This window comes from Eleginops maclovinus, chromosome 10 (genome assembly GCF_036324505.1).
Source record: "Eleginops maclovinus isolate JMC-PN-2008 ecotype Puerto Natales chromosome 10, JC_Emac_rtc_rv5, whole genome shotgun sequence".
NCBI lineage: Eukaryota > Metazoa > Chordata > Actinopteri > Perciformes > Eleginopidae > Eleginops > Eleginops maclovinus.
This window is the reverse complement of record NC_086358.1, coordinates 20877348-20901278: the sequence shown is the minus strand read 5'-3', so window position 1 is coordinate 20901278 and position 23931 is coordinate 20877348. Positions and strand designations below refer to the sequence as shown.

The window sequence follows — 23931 nt, the reverse complement described above, 5'->3', positions numbered from 1 at the left end:
AGGCAATTGCCTAGGGCCCCCGAGTAGGAGGAGGCCCCCCAAAGACGACAGGTTAAGATTTTTTTTTTTTTTTTTTTTTTTTTTTTTCAAAATTCAAAGAAAAGTCTGATACAAATGCAACATGAATCAAACAACATGCATACCAATAAGACAGGTCATGTATTCAACAGCAATGACGATTTTAAATAGCTTCATAATAATAAGCAGTCATCTGTATATGAAGGGCTCTGCTGCGACTGCGAGGGCAGCAACAGCGCCTCCCTAGAGCATGCGATGTCCGAAAAGCGCAACGACACATTGTAGTCGAAATACCCCAGCTCGAGGGGGCCCCCCTTTCCCATGCATTAGCGCGACAGCGTCAAGTGCAAGTGAAAAGTGAAAAATTAAAATGAAGCGAAATTATCTCTCCGGCAATCAAAAAAAGAAGAAGAAAAGGGAAGAGGAGCAGAAAAGAAAACAAGACACCGGTAAGTAGAATATACACAATCAACATGAAAATTGTGCCAGGCAGGGTATACCATATTTTGCTAGAGTAGCGAGGTTGTAACGACGACTAGCTAGGAACCAGTGGTTTGGCATGCTAGCATGCTAACCAAACTTAAACTGCTACCTTTGACTTCACTATAAGTTCATAACGTTATCAGCTGGCCAAATTGATCAACGATTAATTCCTCTTAATATCCTAAATAAACTTCACATATGTTTTCAGTCGTTAGAGCCTTGAGACAACCAGTGAAATAGTTATTCCTGTAGTAGCTAGCTATTTAATAGGAGATTAACATGGGAGTTTACAATAATTTTGCTAGAATACCATTGGGTTGATTTACTTACTTTATTTACATTTTAACGGTTAACATCCCGGCGCAGATCAGCCACATGAAGAAAACAGCCACTTTAGTGTCAATTAATCCTTTTCTAAACCTATTCTGCTGTTTGTTGTTGTTGGTCTCCATGATAGCTGTAAATACCACTGGACCACCGTTAAAAACTGTACCGATAGCTTTGAGCTTTTTCTATGGGACACAGACAGTACACAGACACACACAGACACACCACGGGTGCGGGGATGGCGCTGTTGCCACTCACAGAATTGATTTCAGGAAAACAGCTCGTCTTAGTGACTGTATTTCTGTTTTCAAACCAGTGAAAACGGGATTATTGTAAGATTTTATTATTATTATTTTTTTTACTTTTTTTTGGTGAAGCAGTGCTTCACCTGTAGTCGTATAGAAACCGCCACTAAACCGCCTAGTAGGAACTGTGTGTAATGCTTTTAATATCTATTTCACCACAATTATCAGACTGTAAAATGATAGGATTTCAAAAGCATTTGAAAAATAACCAAGCTAATCATACAGTACTTATTCTTTCTCCAAGGGGCATTGCTGAAATTTCTTCATCCCGCTCTACCAAGTGTTGTCTCTGGTGCTACTGAAGGTAACGTTCTTTTCTACCTATTATTAGTGCCTTCTATCAACACACTTGATGTTATCAAAATGACTTTACATTTTTCTAATTCAAGTCATAGTTGTGTGTATTCATTCCACTTGCCCACAGAGTCTTCTGGACATTTCAAATATGTGGGACATTCACTAATGTTAATGAATAACTGAGTTGTTGAGATCAATGCATGCAAAATGTGCAATATAAATAAAAAGAATATTATTTATGTATTTATTTATTTTTGCACCAGGGCCATCAACATCGTCTTCGTCACATGTTTATGAGGAGGAGCAAGTGGAAGACAACATTGCAGCGTCCACACCACTTCCCAGCAGTGGTTCAACAGAAGGTGCATTAAGCCGCACAATTTCAACTTATCACCTATCATAGTGACCCAAAGTTATAGCAGCATGTGCTGTGAAAGTGTATTAAAATGACCATTTGCTATAAAGCGTTACACAAGTAGATCACCATACCTTAAGCATTTAGTTGTCGTACTTCACACATGAAACTGTGCCATGAATTAATTTGTAATTACATATTTTTCAGCAGTGCCATCAACTCCATCACGACTTGAGGAGGAGCAAGTGGAAGCATCCACACCACTTCCCAGCAGTGGTTCAACAGAAGGTGCATTAAGCCGCACAATTTCAACTTATCACCTAACACCCATGTGCTATGAAAGTGTATTAAAATGACCCTTTCTTTTTAAAGCATTATACAAGTAGATCACCATTCCCTAGTTGCTGTACTTACCACATGGCAATTGTGCTATAAATTAATTTGCAACTATATGTTTTCAACAGTGCCATCAACTCCATCTCCACTTCATGAGGAGGACAAAGAGGAAGATGACATTGACATGGCAGAGACCACCCCACCATCCAGAACTGGGTACCTGTAGGTATTGCAAGCACCACATTAAGTGATGACCCAGGATGTTGGCCCAGTGTCCTAACAAGCAGTATGCGCTGTGAAATAGTCAAAAAAGGACCTGTGCAAATCATGGACATTGAATTCCCGCAAAACTTAGACAATCCTCCTCGAAGATTCACCAAGGACAGTTACAAAAGAACCATGAAAAATGGTGAGAATATACATCGATCGTGGCTGGTGTATTCCATCCACACAGATGGAGTGTTCTGTTTCCCTTGTACTGTTTTCGGGAAGCGTGAGCGTGACAATGCCTTAACGACCTGTGGCTACGGTGGATGGAAGAACCTTTCCTATCGCCTAAAAAAAACACGAGTGCACAAAGGTGCACTGTGACAATGTGAAAAAGTGGCACGACCTTCAGAGGAGACTGCAAACCAGTACACTGATTGATCAAAGACAGATGGAGTTGATGCAACTTGAAGTTGAACACTGGAAAGGCGTGATTCGGAGAGTGATTGCCATAGTTTCCCATCTGGCAGAACGCAACCAGGCTTTGAGAGGAACTACCAGTACCGTGTATGATCGCCACAATGGGAATTTTCTGGCTCAAGTGGAACTCCTAGCACAGTTTGATCCGGTAATGAATGAACACATCAGACGAATACAATGCAAAGAGACAAAGGTGCATTACCTGAGTGGAGTCATTCAGAACGAAATCATTCAGCTGGTCGGAGACAAAATCCTACAGGAGATTGCAAGAAGAGTGCACAAAGCAAAATACTTCTCCGTGATCATGGATTGCACTCCTGACATCAGCCACAAGGAACAACTTTCTGTTGTTCTCAGGATTGTCAACTGTGAAACACCTGTTTCTATTGCTGAGCATTTTTGGGATTTGTACATGTTGAAGACACAACTGGTAAAGGGCTCAGTGAAATCCTGCTTGACCAGTTGGAGAAGCACAACCTCAGCATTTCAGATTGCCGTGGGCAGTCATACGACAATGGCAGCAATATGATGGGCCACAAACAGGGTGTGCAGGCAAGAATTTTAGAGCTGAACAACAAGGCGCTATGCATCCCATGCAGCAGTCACACACTAAATCTGGTTGTGTCAGATGCTGCCAAGTCTTCAGTGTTGTCCATGTCTTTTTTTGGTATGCTGCAACGACTGTACAACCTTTTCAGTTCCTCTGTGCACCGCTGGGCAATTTTGAAGCAGCATGTGAAGCAGCTCACCCTTAAGCCACTTTCAGGGACGAGATGGGAGGCCCGAATTGACAGTGTGAAGGTAGTGCGGTACCATCTACCTGAAATACTAGACGGACTGTCAGCACTGGAGACATATGCTACAGAGAAGGGGGACTCAGAGACCATGTCCTCAGCAAAAAGCTTACATGGTGAGCTTAAAACATGGTCCTTTCTTCTGTGCACAATAACCTGGTACAACGTTTTGTATCAGGTTAACCATATGAGCAAGCTCCTCCAGAGCCCGGATGTTTCAATGCAAACACTGAAAAAAGAAACCGAGGGAGTGACAGAGTACCTAGAAGATTTCAGGGAAAATGGACTCGCATCAAGCCAAACGGATGCAATGGAGATTGCAGAAGATCTGGAAATTGAGAGGAAATTGCCTGAGAAAAGGCAACGTAAAAAGAAAAGGCAGTTCCTTTACGAGAGTACAGATGAAACCCAATCGACCCCAGAAGAGGCCTTCAGAAGGGACTTCTTCCTGCCTTTGGTTGACACTGCCATCACCAGCCTAAAAGACAGATTTTCCAGACTGGAGGGGGTGTATGCCCTGTACGACTTCCTGTTCAGCATTGATATCATGAGGGCCACAATCAAGACTGGGAAATTGCATGAGAGATGCAGGAAAGTGGAACAAACCCTCCATGATATTGATGCAGACGACTTGGCATTGGAGATCAACTCTGCTGTCCACACCTTTCCAGATGAAGTATCCAGGTGCCCATTTAAAATGCTGGACTACATATACAGTGAGAAGCTGTTGGACCTGTACAGCAATTTAAGCATTGCACTGCGCCTACTTCTGACCCTTCCTGTCTCGGTTGCCTCCGGAGAGAGGAGCTTTTCATCTCTGAAGCGCATAAAGAATTACATGAGGTCAACTATGAGCCAAGAGAGGCTCTCTGGACTGGCACTCATGTCAATTGAGAGTGACGTCCGCAGGTCTTTGGACTTGGAGGGGATTGTGTCTGCATTTGCTGAGGCCAAGGGCCGCAAGCAGCAGTTTCAGTAGGAAATAAAAAAAATAATAAAGGCTACTTTTCAGTGTATGTTTGACCTCTTTTGTGATTAAAACGCACAGAATTGCGGAATTTTTTTTTTTAAAGGCCCCCAACAACTTCTTTGCCTAGGGCCCCCAAAATCCTAGAAACGGGCCTGTCCTCATGGTAGCCTGCTGTCCTTTGAAATCACGCAACATCTGTTGCATGTACTCAACGGGTTTGGCCTTCAAGTGGACGTGATGCGTCTCCATATGCCGCGTAAGTTTCGACGGCTTCATAGCTTCATTACAGAGAATTGTTGAACATACGAAACACAGTGGTACCTCCTCTCCTGCTCTGTCTGTCGTCACTGTGAATCCATATTTAACATATTCCTCATTGTATTTTCTTTTTCGTCTTTTTTGCGAAGTTGACGCTTCGGAAGCCTGTCCTTGCCCTATCGTGGCGGCCTGTCCCTCTGTCGTGGCAGCCTGACCCTCTGTCATGGCAGCCTGTCCCTCTGGCACTTTCCTCACTACAAAACGATCCATTGGTGCTAGATATATAGCTAGACTAGTACATATGTAACAAATGTTTGCTGTACTACAACCTATCTTAAAATACTCTCGTCGGCTATGCTTATAAATGTGTGTCAACTTTGCTCGCAAGACTGTACGTAATGAATAATAAGTGAGGTTAGCGACGCAACTCATTACCATTAGCGAATCACAGGCTACCATAGACTGGATAGGCGCAAGGCTACATTCTGTCAGCTTGAATTTCCTTTATATTATTTTAAACATATTTTTCACGATATGTAACGGTATTCTGGAAATGTGTTGAAATATCAAAGCGAATTTATATTAAAAAAAAACAATGGTGAACTGATCAACATAGGCTCTTGTCACGGACCACATGCAATGCCGCCGCGGACCACCAGGGGTCCGCGGACCACCGGTTGAAAACCCCTGGCCTATATAATTAGGCCTACCTGAAAGGGCACAATGAAATCTCCTGCATCTCTTTGTAAAAGGGCTATAACCCCTCCTTTTCTGCCGAGGTTAACTGCAGCACCATCAGCACCCAGAGCAACCGTTTTACCCAGCCAATCTGCACACTGATGCCCAAGCGCAGCAAATTCTTGCTTTGTGGCAGCATACATTCTCTTGAAAGATCATGCAAGTCACTAGCCTATAGATTGCAAAGGGAAAACTGTTTATGTGATCTTAGCCTACTTATCTTATTACTTATTCATTTTTAATAATATTTAGGACTATACAATTTTCTTAAGATTTCTATTTCGTTATCTCTCATGCTGTAATGTGGATGGACCTTCAAATTTACCTTGTGCATGTGCGTGCTCCACCTCTGTGTCCAATTGAAATGTTGACCGGTCTCCCTTTGCGCAAAATGCGGCTGTAGACGATCACACACTCCTTGGTAGAGACGTCTGTCACCGTCAATCATGAAGGACATGTATGTGGCGTTTCCAACCTCCGCAGCTGTCTTTTGCGTTAAGGTGTCGGCTATTACCCCAATGAATTGGGTACATGCCGTATAATTGCTATACGTCGGGTTGACGTTTATCCATTTTTCTTCATGAGAATAAATTCTGATTTAAATTTGGTGACGGCAACTCCTCTTTGACAGTGTTGTATGCGACAATTAAATTTGATTAAAATTGATCAGTTCCGATTCCTCGGAGGACCTGTTTATTACTGCCTGCCTCTGAAATGCAGCTGGGAGAGGGGCCACTTTCTCTACACACTTGTCACGGCATATAGTAGGATTTTTAGACATGTGGTGTTTTTTTAAAGTTTCGATACGAAACATTGTTTACCCGCTTATGAATGCACTATTGCCGGCCATATTCTGACCGCACTCCTGACAGTAAACGCAATGCATTGCGTTCCATCCTTTGTCATACTTCAGCCAGGGAAATTGTTTTAGCCAGTCCTGTCTGAAAGAATACATTTTGGGCTTTATAATTTGAGTGTTGGGGCCAGGCTCTATGTCAGACTCGGTTGTCTCCTCTGGTTCCGAGTCTGATGCTATCGCCAAAGGACCAGGGCTTGGCATCTAACCAGGACCGAGGGCTCCGTGTCTTGGCTGGATGGACTTTCAGTAGTGGGGATGGGTGGAATGACAGTAGTAAAGCTGGTTGTAGGCTTAGTTTTCCTAATGAAAAGACTTTCAATGTTTCTACCTCTCTTAATTTTCCCACGTTTTGTCGCGTTTATTTTCTTTTCCGTATTTTTCCGGTTAGGCTACTCTGGCGCTCAGTTCGTTCGCAATTTTTAAACACACACAACTTAGAACAGTAACAGGACCACAGCCAATCAGAGGCAAAGACCTGTCTTTTTGGTTTAGACCACGATATGATCCTACAATGAGTGTGAGTTCGGTCACATGAGAACACAGAGAGATGCACTTGGGAAAGAAAATTATGTTTTTACCTGGGCAGCGTCAGGTGCACCAGTGCGACCTAGAAGTACAGTACATACAGAACTCAGCCGCTCGGCTCCTCACCCACACCCGCTCCCATGACCACATCACCGTTCCTGCAGAACCTCCACTGGCTCCCCCGTCCCGCATCCACTTCAAGATCCTTCTCCTCACTGAAGGATATTATTGAATTCTTATTGCTTGCTCATAAAGACATGTTTATGTATAAATGCTACCAGAGAGGGTTTCAAACTATGAAGAGAAGTGAGCTTCATGACAGAGTTGAGCTAAAAACATAAGAAAGGAACTGCATTTTGCTTCTCTGTTCACAGTGAATATTAACTGCACATTCCTTTGTGAAGAGAAGGCAGAGAGGCCCAAGAGAGGGACAGTAGAAGTTAGTGAAGAGAGGCCCCTGGGTGCTTCACAAATGACAGGAGAGTTATGGCAAGAGTAAAGAAGGATTACATAACAGGATGCAGACCCGGAAATCGTGGATGCAAGAGAGGAGGACTTCTTGCTGTCCTCCAACCTGAAACCAACATGCATCACCCTCAAAAATGTACATTTAATATGTCATAAGGCACTGCCCCTTTTCTCTTTCACAAAGTATAAATATTATGTGATGTCACATGATGAGGCTCTGGGTGGAAGGAAAGACAGAACCTGCTTGCAGTCTGTGGCTCACAAAACCCAGAAACCTCATTATTGAGAATGTATATCTTCATCACCACTGAAAATAAATCAGCTTTATTATAACCTTACTACTTCGTTTGGACTCCTTGCCTCGTAGAGAAATTCACAGAACTCAACATCACCCACAAAGCCCTCCATCACCAGGCCCCCTCCTACCTCACAGACCTGCTCCAACACCACACTCCTTCCCGCAGCCTCCGCTCGTCAGACGCAAACCTCACACTCTCACTTCCTTCAAGGACCAAATTCCGGACCTGGGGGGACAGAGCCTTCTCTGTCGCTGCCCTGTCTCTCTGGAACTCACTCCCCAAAAACATCCATGACTGCCCTGACATCACAATGTTTAAATCCCAGATCAAAACTCACCTTTTCAGAACTGCTTTTACACTGTAAATTAATGTTGTATTTTAAATATATTAAGTGTGTGGCTTGAGTTATGTTTGATGAATTGTACCTCTGTAAAAAGTGTCTTTTAGTTTTTGGAAAAAATATTATTATTATTATTCATAATAATAATAATAATAATCAAACAGCTACCAACTCTGCATCTGTCCTGACCAGCATGACGATAAAGTACCCCATTATGCAGCCACTTGAGTTAAGATACTACAGCACTCCAACTTATATCGCAGCACTTAAACAACTTGGAATTCTACACCGACGCAGCTACATCCACAAAAGCTCCCGTAGAACGTTTGTTTATTCCCAGTTTGGAGACTATTACCACATCATCAGAGTACTGCCGCTCCTGGAACTTTGGAAACACCCCGAGACATCGGCACAACAAGCAGGACAGTAAACATGGATTTGATTTCAGCCTACTTCTGCCTCTAAAAACCACTGCTTTATCAATCCTCAAAAAAGTACTATTGAACACACAATCTCTCATTTATAAATCATGTCTGATACATGATCACATCCAAAATAGGGGAATTGACTTAAATGTGTCTTACTGAGACCTGGCATCAAGCCAGAGGGCTATTCAGTCCTGAATTAAACCTGTCCTGCTGGCTATACTTACTGTACCTGGATAAAGCCTGCCGCACTGGTCTCGGTGGCGACTCAGCCGTAATACATCGCAGTGACCTGAAACTGACCCTCTTGTCTCTTCTCGACCTATCCTCCTTTGAATGCCTTGCATTCAAATGCAAATCCCCTTTCCCCATGACTATTCTTCTCATCTACCCAAACCAAACCCAGCCTTCATCTCAGAGATAAATGAACTTCTCACTTCACTTTGTACTACATTTGCAAATACTATCATACTCAGGGATTTGAACATCCATGTCCCGGCAACCTGCAGCTGAGTTCTTACAACTATTGGATGTTCTCAACTTAAAACAGCATGTTGATGTCCCCACAAACACCAGGGGGCACACGCTTGACCTGTTCATCACTGACTCTGCCCCCATCACTAATCTTTTGGCGTACGATCTGGGAGTGTCGGATCACAAGGTCATTTCAATGGAGTTAAAATTGTCTCACCACACCAAGCCCAAACGCCAAATCCATTTCAGAAATCTGAAACACATCAAAACAGATAACAGGACTTTGGACCTCGAGCAAATCCCGCCCTCTGCTAATTTCACAACAGTCATTGAATCAGTGGAATTCTACAACAAATCCCTGATTAGTGTCCTGGATCTCCACGCCCCACTGAAAACATGAACAGTTACCTTGTCACGCTCGGACCCCTGGTTCACTTCAGTGCTACGCAACATGAAGTCAGCTAGGCGTGTACTCGAGTGGCGTCTCACACAATCTGGACTCACTGTTCACAGATTAGCCTATCATCAAAAGTCCTACTCAAAATCACTGAAAAAGCACAGTCACAGTTCTACTCCGACCTCATCAATAAAAATCCTGGAAACTCCAAGCAACTTTTTCCCACTATTAATCATCTCCTCAAGCCACACACTCCCTCACACACTGATACCACAGAAGAGCAGTGCAATAACTTCATCACTTTCTTTAGGACAAAAGTTGCCAATCTTCGCTCTATTCTCTCCACCCCCTGCGCTCTGTCCGTCACTACTGTCAACCAACAGCCTGGGAATTTTCAACATCTCTGCTGCTTCATGGAGATCGCTCAGCAAGAGGTTGAGGACATCATCCGCTTTCCACCTGCACACTGGACCCAATACCTAGAGCCCTGGTGAAAACCAACATCTCTGCTATTAGTCCCAGGATCACCCAAGTAATCAACCTCTCCCTCCAGGCTGGTCATGTTCCATCAGCTCTTAAAACTGCCGTTATCAGACCCCTTCTCAAAAAACCCACCCTAGATCCAGACATCCTCGCTAACTACAGGCCAATCTCCAACCTCCAATTTCTAGTCAAACTGCTGGAAAAAGTGGTTGCCGCGCAGCTTCAGGACCACCTCGAAATAAACTGCCTCTTTGAGAAATTCCAGTCCGGTTTCCGTTCTGCCCACAGCACTGAAACAGCTCTAGTAAGGGTCACCAACTTGCTGATGGCGGCTGACACTGGCTCCCCATCTCTACGCATCCTCCTGGATCTGACTGTTGCGTTCGACACTGTCGACCATAACATCCTCTTTCATCGCCTCCAAAACACCATTGGACTCTCTGTCACCTGTCCATGAGTATCAGACACCTGTCTGGAAGAACAGAGTACATCTCCTTGGGAGGTGCAAGGTCCCAGACACACCCTGTCAACTGTGGTGTCCCTCAAGGGTCGGTCCTCGGGCCCACTCTGTTCACCCTCTACACTCTGCCCCTTGGCCGAGTCATCAGCCAGCATGGAATATTGTTCCATTGCCAGGCTGATGGTATGCAGCTAAATATAGACAGACCCAATTACCCATGCATCATCAAAGACTTCTTGTTCTCGTCTGTGTATGGATTGTATGTTTGTGGGAGCCCTAGGGGCGTGTGATGGTAGCACAGGTTTATTTATTAACAGGAAATAGTCACGCAGGAAATAGTTGTTAGTCTCTTGGGAAAACTACATCTGGCAGTCCTGTAATGAAAGCTCCAAAATGCGGTTGCATCCATCTTCTGGAGACTTGTTATACATATTGTCTGTAAGTGAATATGTTAGTTGAGAGTATATTTGTGCAGAACAGTGTTTATTTTACAGTTTGATTGTGTATTTTGTACCTTAATTAGATGAGGTTAAACTGCATCTGTACCGCTAGGTTTAAGCTACCGCCTCATGGCAACCTAATACAAATATGTTAGCATATTAGCTCTTGGTTAGCTTAGCATATTAGCTTTTTGTTAGCTTAGCATTGTGAGCATGTTAGCTTCTTGTTAGATTAGCATTGTTAGCATTAGCATAGCATTTAGGTTGTGTTTCTGTATACTTGGACTGGAATCATCTCTTCTGGAGTGTTTTAGTTCATGTTTATGCTGGCTGAATAGCTAGATCGTGGAAATCTATTGAGTTGCAGTTACACATTACATCCTTAAACACATGCCTTGAGGAGATAAAGGGTTGGATGCGACAGAACTTTCTGCAGCAAAATAGCACCAAAACAGAGGCTATTTTAGTTGGCACACCAAACAGGTCCAGTCATCCCCCATAACCCACATCACCTTTTCTGGTCAAAACATACCACTCTCCACAACAGTTACAAACCTGGGTGTCACAATTGACCCAGTGTTTCCCATACAGAGACCAATGCGTGGTGGGCCGCCACAGAATCAACACCCACCGCCACAAATTGATTGCGTTTTTTGTTGTTGTTTTTTTTCAACGTGATTTTAAAATATAACTATCGTTCCATTCATTCAACTCTAGTGCTCTAAGCCTGAGAGTTTTACACATAATCTCAACATAAATGTAGGCTAGGCTACTAAACAAAAACGGAATAATACCCTATAACTTTCCATTAATGTAAATTTTACACATAAGACTTTCCCATTGGATGCTACTAACTAAAGAAGAAGTAACACAAAAAAGCAACAGCAGCGCCTGCTGGCTGGAATGAGACAGAGTCTTAGACAACACGCCCATCCTTGATTCCTTCCACTGGCGTCCTGTCTCATTCAGGATCGAGTACAAGATCGCACTATTAACTCATCAGTGCATCCACGGGAATGGTCCTTCATACCTGAAGGAACTAGTGTGCCCACAAACCACCACACGCAAACTCCGCTCCACAATCAACCATCTGCTTTGCCCCCCCAGGACCAAACTCCGCACAATGGGGGATCGGGCCTTGTGTGCAACTGCTCCCCACCTGTGGAATTCCCTCCCGGACCGCCTGAGGGCTCCACAGGCCACTGACGCCTTCAAAAAGGACCTAAAAACCTTTCTTTTAAAAAAAGCCTTTCATTAAACTTGTGTTTGTTTCGTTTTTTTTTTAAACCCCTTGTAACACTTTGAGATTACTGTCAAGCAATGAAAGGTGCTTTATAAATAAAATGTATTATTATTGTTATTATTATTGTTATTATTATTATTATCATTATTATTAATAACGTGAACAATAGTCGTATGTGTGTTTGCGTGTATCTGTGTGTCTGCCAGGTGTGGTTCATGTGGGAGGATGGGCAAATTAGAGCGGGAAATGCATATAATTGTTCAGTCTGAAGTGTGTGTGTGTGTGTGTGTGTGTGTGTGTGTGTGTGTGTGTGTGTGTGTGTGTCTCTGTGTATGTGAGAGTGTGAGTGTGTGTTTTTTCAGACACAACAATGGCGTTTTATAATCAGATCAGAGCGTGCCTTGCAAACGTAGGCATTACATTTAAAGCATGTAAGTCTGGTTTTGTTTTTCCTAGGGGCACAGAGCTTACATCTTTTCCTTTTCTGCCCCTTTCCTTGTTGGGGGAGAGGGGCCAGAGAAGCGGCTGAGGCTTGCAGACTCCTAACCAGACTGGGAGAGCCTAGTGTGCGGGGAAGGTGCTTGCGCTGTTGCATGAGAGGAGTCACCAAAGCTTTCCCAAGCTCTGGGAGGAATAGTCTCTTCTTGTAACATTTCCCCTGGTTCCATGTTGGGTCGATCACTGTCCACACAACATATGCATTGCATGCAGACACATCCTGGATGTTGTGGAACACCGCCACAGGCCAACGGGCTGTCATTCACTTGCAGGTGTATGTACCAGTAAGCTGCAATGAAAGAAACAACAAATAAGAGATTTAAAAACAATATTGAATATGTCTTACACAAAAATTTAAAAAATTATGTAAATAAAAGTACATTTAATGCAGAATAGATGAAAATATGCATTACCTTATCAAGGCAGTCAACTCCTGCTTTGTTGCTGTTGTAGTCCTTGATGATATGTGGCTTCCTGTCCTCTGTTGTGCTGACAGCGGCGTTTCTGTGTAGTGTGCTCATCAGAATGACGTTTCTATTTTTCCCGGGTACGTATGACACAAGACAGTGTGTGTCGGTGAAAATAAATATTGATGAGAGTGCCTCTCTCCCTCTGGTCGACACCAGTGCAGAGGGAAGTTTGGGCTTGTTCTTTTTCACTGTCCCTACCATGGTGAGCTTTATTTTCAGCAGCTCCTGACCAAGCATGTATGATGTGAAAAGTTGTCACGTGATATTACGGCCCTTGAGACCGGTTGTCATGTCCAGCACAACACGCATGCCCTGGTTATTTTCTGGCCATCCATTTGTAGGTTTCCCCGTGTAGACCTGCATATTCCAGGCATAGCTGCTCCTGGCATCACATGCTGCCCAGATCTTGATTCCATACTTACCTGGTTTGCTCACGAGGTACTGCTTGAAAGGACAGCGTCCTCTTAAACGAACCAGGCGCTCATCCACTGTCACCTCAGGGCTTGGATTGTACATCAGTGGTAGGCGCTCCACCCACTTGTCCCAAATGTTCCTGATGGCAGCCAGTGTGTCATTTCTCCAGCGGACAGGTCGTGGTTCCCTATCATCAAATCGGATAACTTTCAAGAGGACATGAAACTGCTGTAAGGACATAGTTGACCGAAATATAAGCCTCTGCATCCCACAGATTTTGTGTAGCCTCATTGTTCGACCGATAAACTCCTGCCAAAATCAACAGCCCTATGTAGGCTTGGAGGTCTTCATGGTCCAAATCTCTCCACGTGTCCCCAAACACAGGCCTCCCTCCAGGGTTTTCATTTCCAGTATAATGTGCTGAATGGACTCTGGTAAGAAGAGGTGGAAGCTGGACTTGATGTCATCCACACGTGATGTTGCATATCGTGTTGGACCTGGCGTCATCCTAACAACATTTTCCACGCTCGCTCTTCCTCCGATGTCCTGGGAGGATGAATTCCAGAGCAATTTGCCATCCTTGGACTGATATACAGTGGGGAGAACAAGTATTTGATACAGTGCCGATTTTGCAGGTTTTCCCACTAACAAATCATGTAAAGGTCTGTATTTTTTATCATAGGTACACTTCAACTGCGAGAGACGGAATGTAAAACAAAAATCCAGAAAATCACATTGTATGATTTTTAAATAATTAATTTGCATTTTATTGCATGACATAAGTATTTGATCACCTACCAACCAGTAAGAATTCCGGCTCTCACAGACCTGTAGGTTTTTCTTTAAGAAGCCCTCCTGTTCTCCACTCATTACCTGTATTAACTGCACCTGTTTGAACTTGTTACCTGTATAAAAGAGACCTGTCCACACACTCAATCAAACAGACTCCAACCTCTCCACAATGGCCAAGACCAGAGAGCTGTGTAAGGACATCAGGGATAAAATTGTAGACCTGCACAAGGCTGGGATGGGCTACAGGACAATAGGCAAGCAGCTTGGTGAGAAGGCAACAACTGTTGGCGCAATTATTAGAAAATGGAAGAAGTTCAAGATGACGGTCAATCTCCCTCAGTCTGAAAGATCTCACCTCGTGGGGCATCAATGATCATGAGGAAGGTGAGGGATCAGCCCAGAACTACACGGCAGGACCTGGTCAATGACCTGAAGAGAGCTGGGACCACAGTCTCAAAGAAAACCATGAGTAACACACTACGCCGTCATGGATTAAAATCATGCAGCGCACACAAGGTCCCCCTGCTCAAGTCAGCGCATGTCCTGGCCCGTCTGAAGTTTGTCAATGACCATCTGGATGATCCAGAGGAGGAATGGGAGAAGGTCATGTGGTCTGATGAGACAAAAATAGAGCTTTTTGGCCTAAACTCCACTCACCGTGTTTGGAGGACGAACAAGGATGAGTACAACCCCAAGAACACCATCCCAACCGTGAAGCATGGAGGTGGAAACATCATTCTTTGGGGATGCTTTTCTGCAAAGGGGACAGGACGACTGCACCATATTGAGGGGAGGATGGATGGGGCCATGTATCGCGAGATCTTGGCCAACAACCTCCTTCCCTCAGTAAGAGCATTGAAGATGGGTCGTGGCTGGGTCTCCCAGCATGACAACGACCCGAAACACACAGCCAGGGCAACTAAGGAGCGGCTCTGTAAGAAGCATCTCAAGGTCCTGGAGTGGCCTAGCCAGTCTCCAGACCTGAACCCAAAAGAAAATCTTTGGAGGGAGCTGAAAGTCCGTATTGCCAAGTGACAGCCCTGAAACCTGAAGGATCTGGAGAAGATCTGTATGCAGGAGTGGGCCAAAATCCCTGCTGCAGTGTGTGCAAACCTGGTCAAGAACTACAGGAAACGTCTGATCTCTGTAATTCTAAACAAAGGTTTCTGTACCAAATATTAAGTTCTGTTTTTCTGATGTATCAAATACTTATGTCATGCACTAAAATGCAAATTAATTACTTAAAAATCATACAATGTGATTCTCTGGAATTTTTGTTTTAGATTCCGTCTCTCACAGTTTAAGATTACCTATGATAAAAATGACAGACCTCTGCATGCTTTGTAAGTGGGAAAACCTGCAAAATCGGCAGTGTATCAAATACTGTATCACCTCAGGGGACTGTTCTTCAGTTGCCTCCGCCTCAGGGAGCTCTTCCTCGCCATCAGTTGACTGGTCAGTCTCAAAAGAGTCTGGATCAAAATCAGGATCAATATTGTCTTCCATCTCTGAGACATCTTCCTCAATTTCTCAATTTCCACTTCAATCCCTTCTTCATCTGGCTCAAAAATTTGGTGAGGAACCTCTCTGACAGATAACAGCTTAACCGGTTGCCTACTCATTGTGCTCATGGAGAAAAATGATAGCAGGGCCAAAATGTAATTATATATAGGGGGTCTGTGAGAAGATATGATAGATAGTTTAGTAAGCCATATGTGCACATAAGAGCGAGAAACAGATCCAATTGTTGTGTGTGTGTGTGTGTGTGTGTGTGTGTGTGTGTGTGTGTGTGTGTTTGTGTTTGTATGTGTGGGTATGCCAGGTGTGATACACATGGTGGGATGGGCACATAAGAGTGGGAAATGTATCAAATTGTTGTGTGTGTGTGTGTGTGTGTGTGTGTGTGTGTGTGTGTGTGTGTGTGTGTGTGTGTGTGTGTGTGTGTGTGTGTGTGTGTGTGTGTGTGTTTTATCTGATCCAGATGGTTACAATTGTTTTTCTCTATGGCGGTCATTTTTGACCGGAAACACCATGGGTGTTACAAAGTTGACTAAATCATCCAAAATTCAATGTAAGTGGTGGTCAGCAATTTTATATGTTCAAATGTCTACTATGAAGGATATCATAAAGCCTTAATGCAATCGAATGTCAAACAAAAAAGTTATGATTGATGAAGGTAGTAAATCGGTCAGAAGTCACACAAACACAACAGGAGGGTTAAACGCGTAATAGTATTATTGCAGCATCAATGAGTGAGAGGTAGAGGCGGTGTGTTTAGTATAACTCCACGCGTCATTCTCCCTCCACTCATACAATATACCAGGGGTTTTCAACCGGTGGTCCGCGGACCCCTGGTGGTCCGCGGCGGCATTGCATGTGGTCCGTGACAAGAGCCTATGTTGATCAGTTCACCATTGTTTTTTTTTAATATAAATTCGCTTTGATATTTCAACACATTTCCAGAATACCGTTACATATCGTGAAAAATATGTTTAAAATAATATAAAGGAAATTCAAGCTGACAGAATGTAGCCTTGCGCCTATCCAGTCTATGGTAGCCTGTGATTCGCTAATGGTAATGAGTTGCGTCGCTAACCTCACTTATTATTCATTACGTACAGTCTTGCGAGCAAAGTTGACACACATTTATAAGCATAGCCGACGAGAGTATTTTAAGATAGGTTGTAGTACAGCAAACATTTGTTACATATGTACTAGTCTAGCTATATATCTAGCACCAATGGATCGTTTTGTAGTGAGGAAAGTGCCAGAGGGACAGGCTGCCATGACAGAGGGTCAGGCTGCCACGACAGAGGGACAGGCCGCCACGATAGGGCAAGGACAGGCTTCCGAAGCGTCAACTTCGCAAAAAAGACGAAAAAGAAAATACAATGAGGAATATGTTAAATATGGATTCACAGTGACGACAGACAGAGCAGGAGAGGAGGTACCACTGTGTTTCGTATGTTCAACAATTCTCTGTAATGAAGCTATGAAGCCGTCGAAACTTACGCGGCATATGGAGACGCATCACGTCCACTTGAAGGCCAAACCCGTTGAGTACATGCAACAGATGTTGCGTGATTTCAAAGGACAGCAGGCTACCATGAGGAAGAGTGCAAAAATAAATGAAAACGCACTGAAAGCATCGTATCTGGTCGCTCTCAGGGTTGCAAAAAGTAAGAAGCCCCATACCATTGCAGAGCAGCTTATATTGCCAGCAGCCATAGATATGTGCAGAGCTATGGTAAGCGAAGAATGTGCCAACAAATTAAAAACTATTCCGTTGTCAGACAACACAATCGGAAGACGAATTGGGGAAATGGCAAATGATGTCAAAGACCAGCTGATGGCAAAACTTCAGACAGTTCTGTTTTCCCTTCAAATCGACGAGACGACAGATGTTACTAATGATGCGCAACTGTTAACATTTGTGCGATACGAGGACAGTGGCACTATGTGCGAGGAATTTCTTTTTTGCAAACCACTGCCCGGGCGAACTACCGGTGTAGAAATATTTAAAGCACTGGACGATTTTTTCACGGAGCACAATATCTCGTGGCAGAGGTGCGTTGCATTATGCAGCGATGGGGCCCGAGCCATGAGTGGCAGCAAGACTGGACTGTTTGCGCATGTAAGGAGGGTGGCTCCGGGGGTAATTTGGACACACTGCCTGATTCATAGAGAGGCTCTCGCCTCCAAAGATCTCAGTGTTGAGCTCAGTGGTGTGTTTGATGTCGTTGTCAAGACGGTCAACTTCATAAAACGAAACGCATTGAATACACGCCTGTTTTCATCCCTATGCCATGACTTGGGAAGTGAACACAGCTCTCTCCTTTATCATTCAGAGGTGCGTTGGCTGTCTCGCGGCGCTGTGCTCGCCCGTGTGTTTGAACTACGCGGAGCTATCTACGAGTTCTTGTGCGAGAAGCATTCTGATCTGGCTTCCAATTTCAACGATAGTTACTGGTTAACTAAGCTGGCGTACCTCACATATGTTTTTGCAGAGCTGAACAAGTTGAACAGCTCCATGCAAGGGAGAGATGCAAACGTCATGCAGCTCTACGAGAAGCTCGACGCATTTGTGAAAAAAATGTCAAAGTGGATCGAACGAGTGGAGAGCAATAACTTGGCGATGTTTCCTTCAGTTGAGGAATACCCTGACAGCACTGACATCAACGACACTATATGTGAGCATTTGAGGAAGCTTGTGCGTCAATTCGCAAAGTACTTCACTGATTCGGAAGAGTGGCGCCGTGACAGCAAGTGGATCCTGCTCCCATTCAGTGACGATGCATCAGTAGGGTCAAGTCTGACGGCTGTGGAAGAGGATAAGCTGATTGAGATGTCCACAGACTCTGTCAGGAGGCATATGTACGACACACAGCCCCTTGTTAAATTCTGGATAAGTTGCCAGACAGAATTTCCACAGCTTGCTGCAAAAGCAATGAGGTGTCTTTTGCCCTTTCCAACCACATACCTGTGTGAGAGTGGTTTTTCTACACTGGCGTACTTAAAGAATAAGTACAGGGCTAGGCTTGATCCAGAGAATGACATGAGACTGTCTCTGTCTACCATTTCGCCACGAATAGACAGGCTGTGTGGACTTCACCACGCCCAGATATCACACTGACAGGTAGGCCTAATTCTCCCATGTTTTCACTGTTACGACCCTGGCGGGTTTAGGCCCCGCCCTGTGTTAATGGTAAGCCTGTTCTCTCTCCCTGCTTTTCTCAATCTCTCTCTGCTTTTCTCAATCTCTCTGTCTCTACAGCAGGTGATTGGTGACAGGTCTGTCCTGGCTGGGTTATAAAAGCCCTGACCAGCCAGCAGTTGAGGCTGCCTTGGTCTTCATTTGTTGGATTTTGGTTCTCCGGTGTTGTTGGATTTTTGTTCTCCGTTGTTGTTTTGTCACACACCTAGACTGACTTTGCATGACATTTTTAGTTACTTTTCCCAATACTGAATTGCACAACACTTTATTATTCTTTATTCTTTCTTTAAAATAATCTTTAATTTAATTTAATTTAATAAATCTACTTTTATTATTATAAAATCTGCGTGGCCTCTCTTTCATGTTTCATGCATTGAGCTATGCATGTAACACCAAATACACACGCGCACGCGCAGGCACATCAGTGGGCCGCGGATTGCTTTCTAGTCCGAATGGTGGTCCCTGGGACAAAACCAGTTGAAAACCCCTGCAATATACTATTAGCTATATGCTTACTGAGGCTAAAAATAATAGCATCCGGTAGTACAACCGGAAATAAAGTCTGGTCCGTCGGGAAACAGTGAATTATATCATTTAATGTTCCGTTTCAATATATTGATTATTCTTACATTTTTAAAAAATATATATATAAATATTTTAAATTATATTGTTTTTTAGATATACATTTATGTATATGTATAATATATATATATATATTTTATGTATTTATTAAATTACAAGTCACACAAGAGTTTTATTGTTTAAATGTCTTTTAATTGTATAAACCAGCATTTTCCCCCCAAAAAATGTACTGTACTATATTTACATTTTTTTTATAGCAATAGTACACCACCATGTTTTTAAAGAATATAGGGGGTAACTTTGAACTTGATGAACTGAATGACGAATGAAAAAAATAATATTCAAGTAGAAATAAATCATTGCAAATTACAGCCCCTAAAAGTACAAATGGCATCACCTAAAATCTCAACAATCAACTTTTTAATCAAATTCAAGCTGAATCCTCCTATGACCAGAGGCATCCCACCGTCGAAGGATATTCTCCCGGTCCACTTCCACTTTCTGATGCACATGCATCATCGCCAGGCCCGTCAGTCTGTCGTTGGACATGGTAGATCTAAGCCATGTCTTTAGTCTTCGCATGGCTGAGAATGACCTCTCACAGGCACAAGTTGTCACTGGCAAGGTTAAGAAAATCTTCAACATACATTTTATGTTAGGGAAGAATGACAGGTTGTGTTTTTGTAGAACTTCTAGGGCAAAAGAAGGAAGGGGGCCATCTTCAAATGTATGTCTCCAGCGCTCAATTTCCTGTCTGGCAGTGTCTTGGTCAGGGAGGTCTTCGTGGTACCACCGAAGCATCTCATCCTCTCGTGCTGGTGTTAAATATTTCAAGGATGATGGCACCAAGTATGATGCAAGGATAGGGGGCTTATTATTCTTGGCAAATCTCTCATCCAACTGAGCTGTGATGTGGTCCAAGAAGGGGTAGAAGAGATTTATCCTGTAATGGTCCTCCACTGATTCTGTGGTCACGTTTGCTCTGTATGTTTGTCTCACAGATACCCTCCGCTTGGCTGGGACAACACCTATTGAATTAGCCAATGCAGTGGCTTTCTCAAAGCACAACCTGGAACCTTTGTCCTCTCTTTGGTTGGCGATGACCTGCCGCATGTTTCTTGCTTCCTCATAGGCTGTGAGGATGTCCAAATTTGTAGTCTGCAGCAGTTTGGTTAAAGGATGTATGTATCCAAGTATTTCATTTACCATCACAGCTGTAATTATGGTCTCAAATGATTCCATGCTGTGCCTGAGGGTGGCAGCCTTTGCAGAAACAGAACACAGACACACAGAATGCACCGCTGTGAACTTCTCCACAAATGCGCTGAGGGTGGTTGATCTGCTGCTCCATCTTGTGTCACTCATGAGTGGGATTCCTGATTTTTTTGTTGTTTGACCTTCTTTACTGGTTTCTGCCTCCAAAGCACCTTTTCTGGCACTAGATCCTGAAAAGAACACTGCAATTTCCTCAATAATAGACATTGTATTCCTCACTATAGGCAGATCTGAACAGCCATGCACTACAACTAAATTAAGTGCATGGCTCCTGCAGTGGGTGTACATTGCCCTGGGATGAACATCACTGATTCTTTTTTGGACTCCACTCACATGGCCACTCATTGTAGATGCCCCATCATATCCTTGGCCCCTTAAATACTCAGTGTGAAGTCCCCATTCAGTCAGCTGTCGAAGAATTACTGTGGCTATTGTCTTCGCATCTTGCTGAGTCAAAGGGCAGAATCCAAGAAAGTCCTCTCTTATTTCAGAACTCTCTCCCTCCTCACTCACATACCGAACGCAGAGTGATAGTTGCTCAATTCCACTGATATCCATTGACTCATCAGCTAAAACAGTGAAGAACTTCGCTGTTTTGATATTGTTGATAAGAGTCTCCCTTATGTCCTCTGCACAGCATGCAATGAGATCATTCTGAATTTGTGGGGATATGTATTTTGCATTCTTGGCTGCAGTCTCCAGATGTTGCTTGAGTGTAGTGTCAAACTGTGCTTTCCAGTTAACAAAATAGTTAAAATTTCCATTTTCACTGGATCCCTCCCAGTTCCCCCGGAAAGGCACATTTCTTTTCCCTAAACATACAATGATGTCTATGATGGAGAGCAAAGCCTTGCGGTTAGCCATGACCTTGTCATCATATTGCTTGCTGATAACAGATTTAATATCTTTCTTTTGGCCTTGTGTGATCAACATGACATTTTCAGCCAATTCGGTGGCTCTCTGGTGTCCCTCTGAATGGCTATGCCTTGGGATCACGCCTCTTTTATCACCAACTGCATTTTTCCAGTCAGTAAAGCCCTTTGTAAGGAAGCTAAAGTTTTTTCCTTTTACTTTATTAAAGCAGAGGCAAGTGGCACAATAAGCTGCATCCTCAGATGGCGAGTAGCTCAGCCATTCATAATTTTTCTCCCACTGGGGATTGTACCTCAGCTGTTTTCCTCCCAAGATACGTTTGGGATAGCTATATCCCTGTGGTGCTAACCACCGATTTTGGAGTACACTTTTTTTCTCATCATCTGTAAGGGCATCACCATTAATAACTTTGTTTTTTACCCTAACCGGATCAAAGGGATGCTGAGGGCATGAACTTCCAATTTCTTCTCCCCCTATTTCCATGTTTCCCTGCTCCCTGCTGTATTCATTCTCTGCGCTTCTCTGCCCTCCCTCCTCCACTGTGTGCCTCTGCGCTTCATCATCCTCTGCGCTTCTCTGCCCTCCCTCCTCCACTGTGTGCCTCTGCGCTTCATCATCCTCTGCGCTTCTCTGCCCTCCCTCCTCCACTGTGTGCCTCTGCGCTTCATCATCCTCTGTGTGCCTCTCTCCTTCCATCTCTGAATGACTCTCTTCTCTGTGCTCCAGCTTACTTTCCCTATTCTCTCTTTCATCCTCCTTGCTTTCCTGTTTACTATCTCCATCTCTGTCCTTTTCTTTCTTTTTCTTTGACAGAAATGCATCCATTGTGTTTTGTTTTAATCTCTTGGACATGGTTGGCCTGCTCTTTGTGACTTGTTTTCTGTGGAATGGGTATATTAAAATTAATATGAGCTGAAAACGTGCTAGATTAACTGAACATTAATATCTAAAGGTGCCCCCTCCAAATTTAACCCATAGCCTAACCCAATAAAGTCAATAAGACTAGATGCTTATTAATCTACCTGAAAAGGAAGCTTTGGCTGATCCTACAGTATGGGTCTAATGCCAAAGTAGCCAACAAATGAGCTAAAATATCCGTTGAAGTCGTGGACAGTCCCAAAACGGATATTTAAAACGGATATTTTGCTCATTTGGACACTATTTTAACGGTACAAGGGTAAAATAGTAGCCTACTTTCACTTACCAAATGGTTTCTTGACGTTGACACAGGCTAGAAGTTACTGTCGTTACTGCTATCATTCACACACTGACTTCATGTCGGCTGAACATTCTTATCCTCGCGTCGCACGCGCGCTTTGTGTTATTTTTTTCTTAGTTCTGCACACGTAAACGCAAAAAGCCGAAAGTGCACACAGGAAACCGAAAACAAAGCCCATGGATGTTAACCACAATCTGCAAAGCACGTTTCACAGAGGTTTAATGAGAGGTTTTTAATGTTTGATTCAGTTGGGCATTTTTGACGTTCAAAAAAAAAAAAAAAAAAAAAAAAACCTCGGATGAAATAAGCGAGGTCCGGACCTCCCTTACCTCTAATGTGGCTACGGCCATGAACACACTGGATTTAGTTAACGACCGACAGGCGTGTTCAGAGATCAGAGCGTGATGTGCCACCCACTCTTAAGTGTTAACAAGCTCTCCCATACACACCCGTTATACAATGTGAAACAGTATGAGATGTTCACAAAACGTAAGCTGTGGCTATGTGCGAACCGTACTAGCTATCAAAAAATATCAATTTGTGTAGTAAAGTCCATAGTCTCGGAAACCGTTTAAATTGGTAATTTTTAAAAAACTTTTACTGGGCTGTTTTAAAGCTCTGTTCTAATGGTTTTAACATTCAATCCTATCAGGAAAATGTATTACTTTTACATTTCTACACATTTAGTTTTGGTTACTTTTTTGAATTAATTTATTTTTAATGTATTTGAAGTGATATTTCAACTCTTTTTGTTATTATTTTAAATGGTTTTGTACTATTACATGTTCTGTACGGGGGGAGGGAATGGGTGTAACATTTGGACTTTGTTTTTGATACTGTATGTAATTTAAAGTTGAATAAAAACAAAATAAAGAAACGACTCACTCACCAATATTCAGCTTTTTTATTAAATTAGTTTTAGAAAGGTCCTATTAAAGTCCAGGGCAGATTCAGTGCTGCCTGAATCCTGCTGGCAGGGATGACTCACGGGCCTGATGAGGTGTGCATGAGTGTAACTTGTGTGTGTAACATCTAACACAGCGCTGACAAAGTGTTTGTGTTGGAACAGCCGGGGTTTGTTTGTGTTCGGCCACACAGGGAGGCATCTGTGGC

The 23931-nt window shown here is 43.4% G+C and overlaps 1 protein-coding gene and 1 long non-coding RNA gene across 2 annotated transcripts; both read left to right on the top strand.

Moving 5' to 3' along the window:
* The first annotated feature begins 163 nt into the window (after window positions 1-163).
* LOC134870495 (uncharacterized) lies at window positions 164-1732 on the top strand. The gene is made up of 3 exons (XR_010166574.1): window positions 164-467; window positions 1378-1437; window positions 1694-1732. It is a non-coding gene; the product is annotated as an uncharacterized LOC134870495 (long non-coding RNA).
* Window positions 1733-16475: 14743 nt separating this feature from the next.
* On the top strand, window positions 16476-19355 carry LOC134870488 (protein FAM200A-like). The gene is made up of 2 exons (XM_063892672.1): window positions 16476-18791; window positions 18930-19355. The coding sequence occupies exon 1, from the start codon at window positions 16707-16709 to the stop codon at window positions 18786-18788; it is 2082 nt and encodes a 693-aa protein (XP_063748742.1). The 5' UTR covers window positions 16476-16706; the 3' UTR covers window positions 18789-18791; window positions 18930-19355.
* Window positions 19356-23931: the final 4576 nt, after the last annotated feature.

Bases quoted from the DNA above. Each gene is read 5' to 3' on its own strand.
- LOC134870488 (XM_063892672.1), top strand. From the start codon at position 16,707: ATGGTAGCCTGTGATTCGCTAATGGTAATGAGTTGCGTCGCTAACCTC.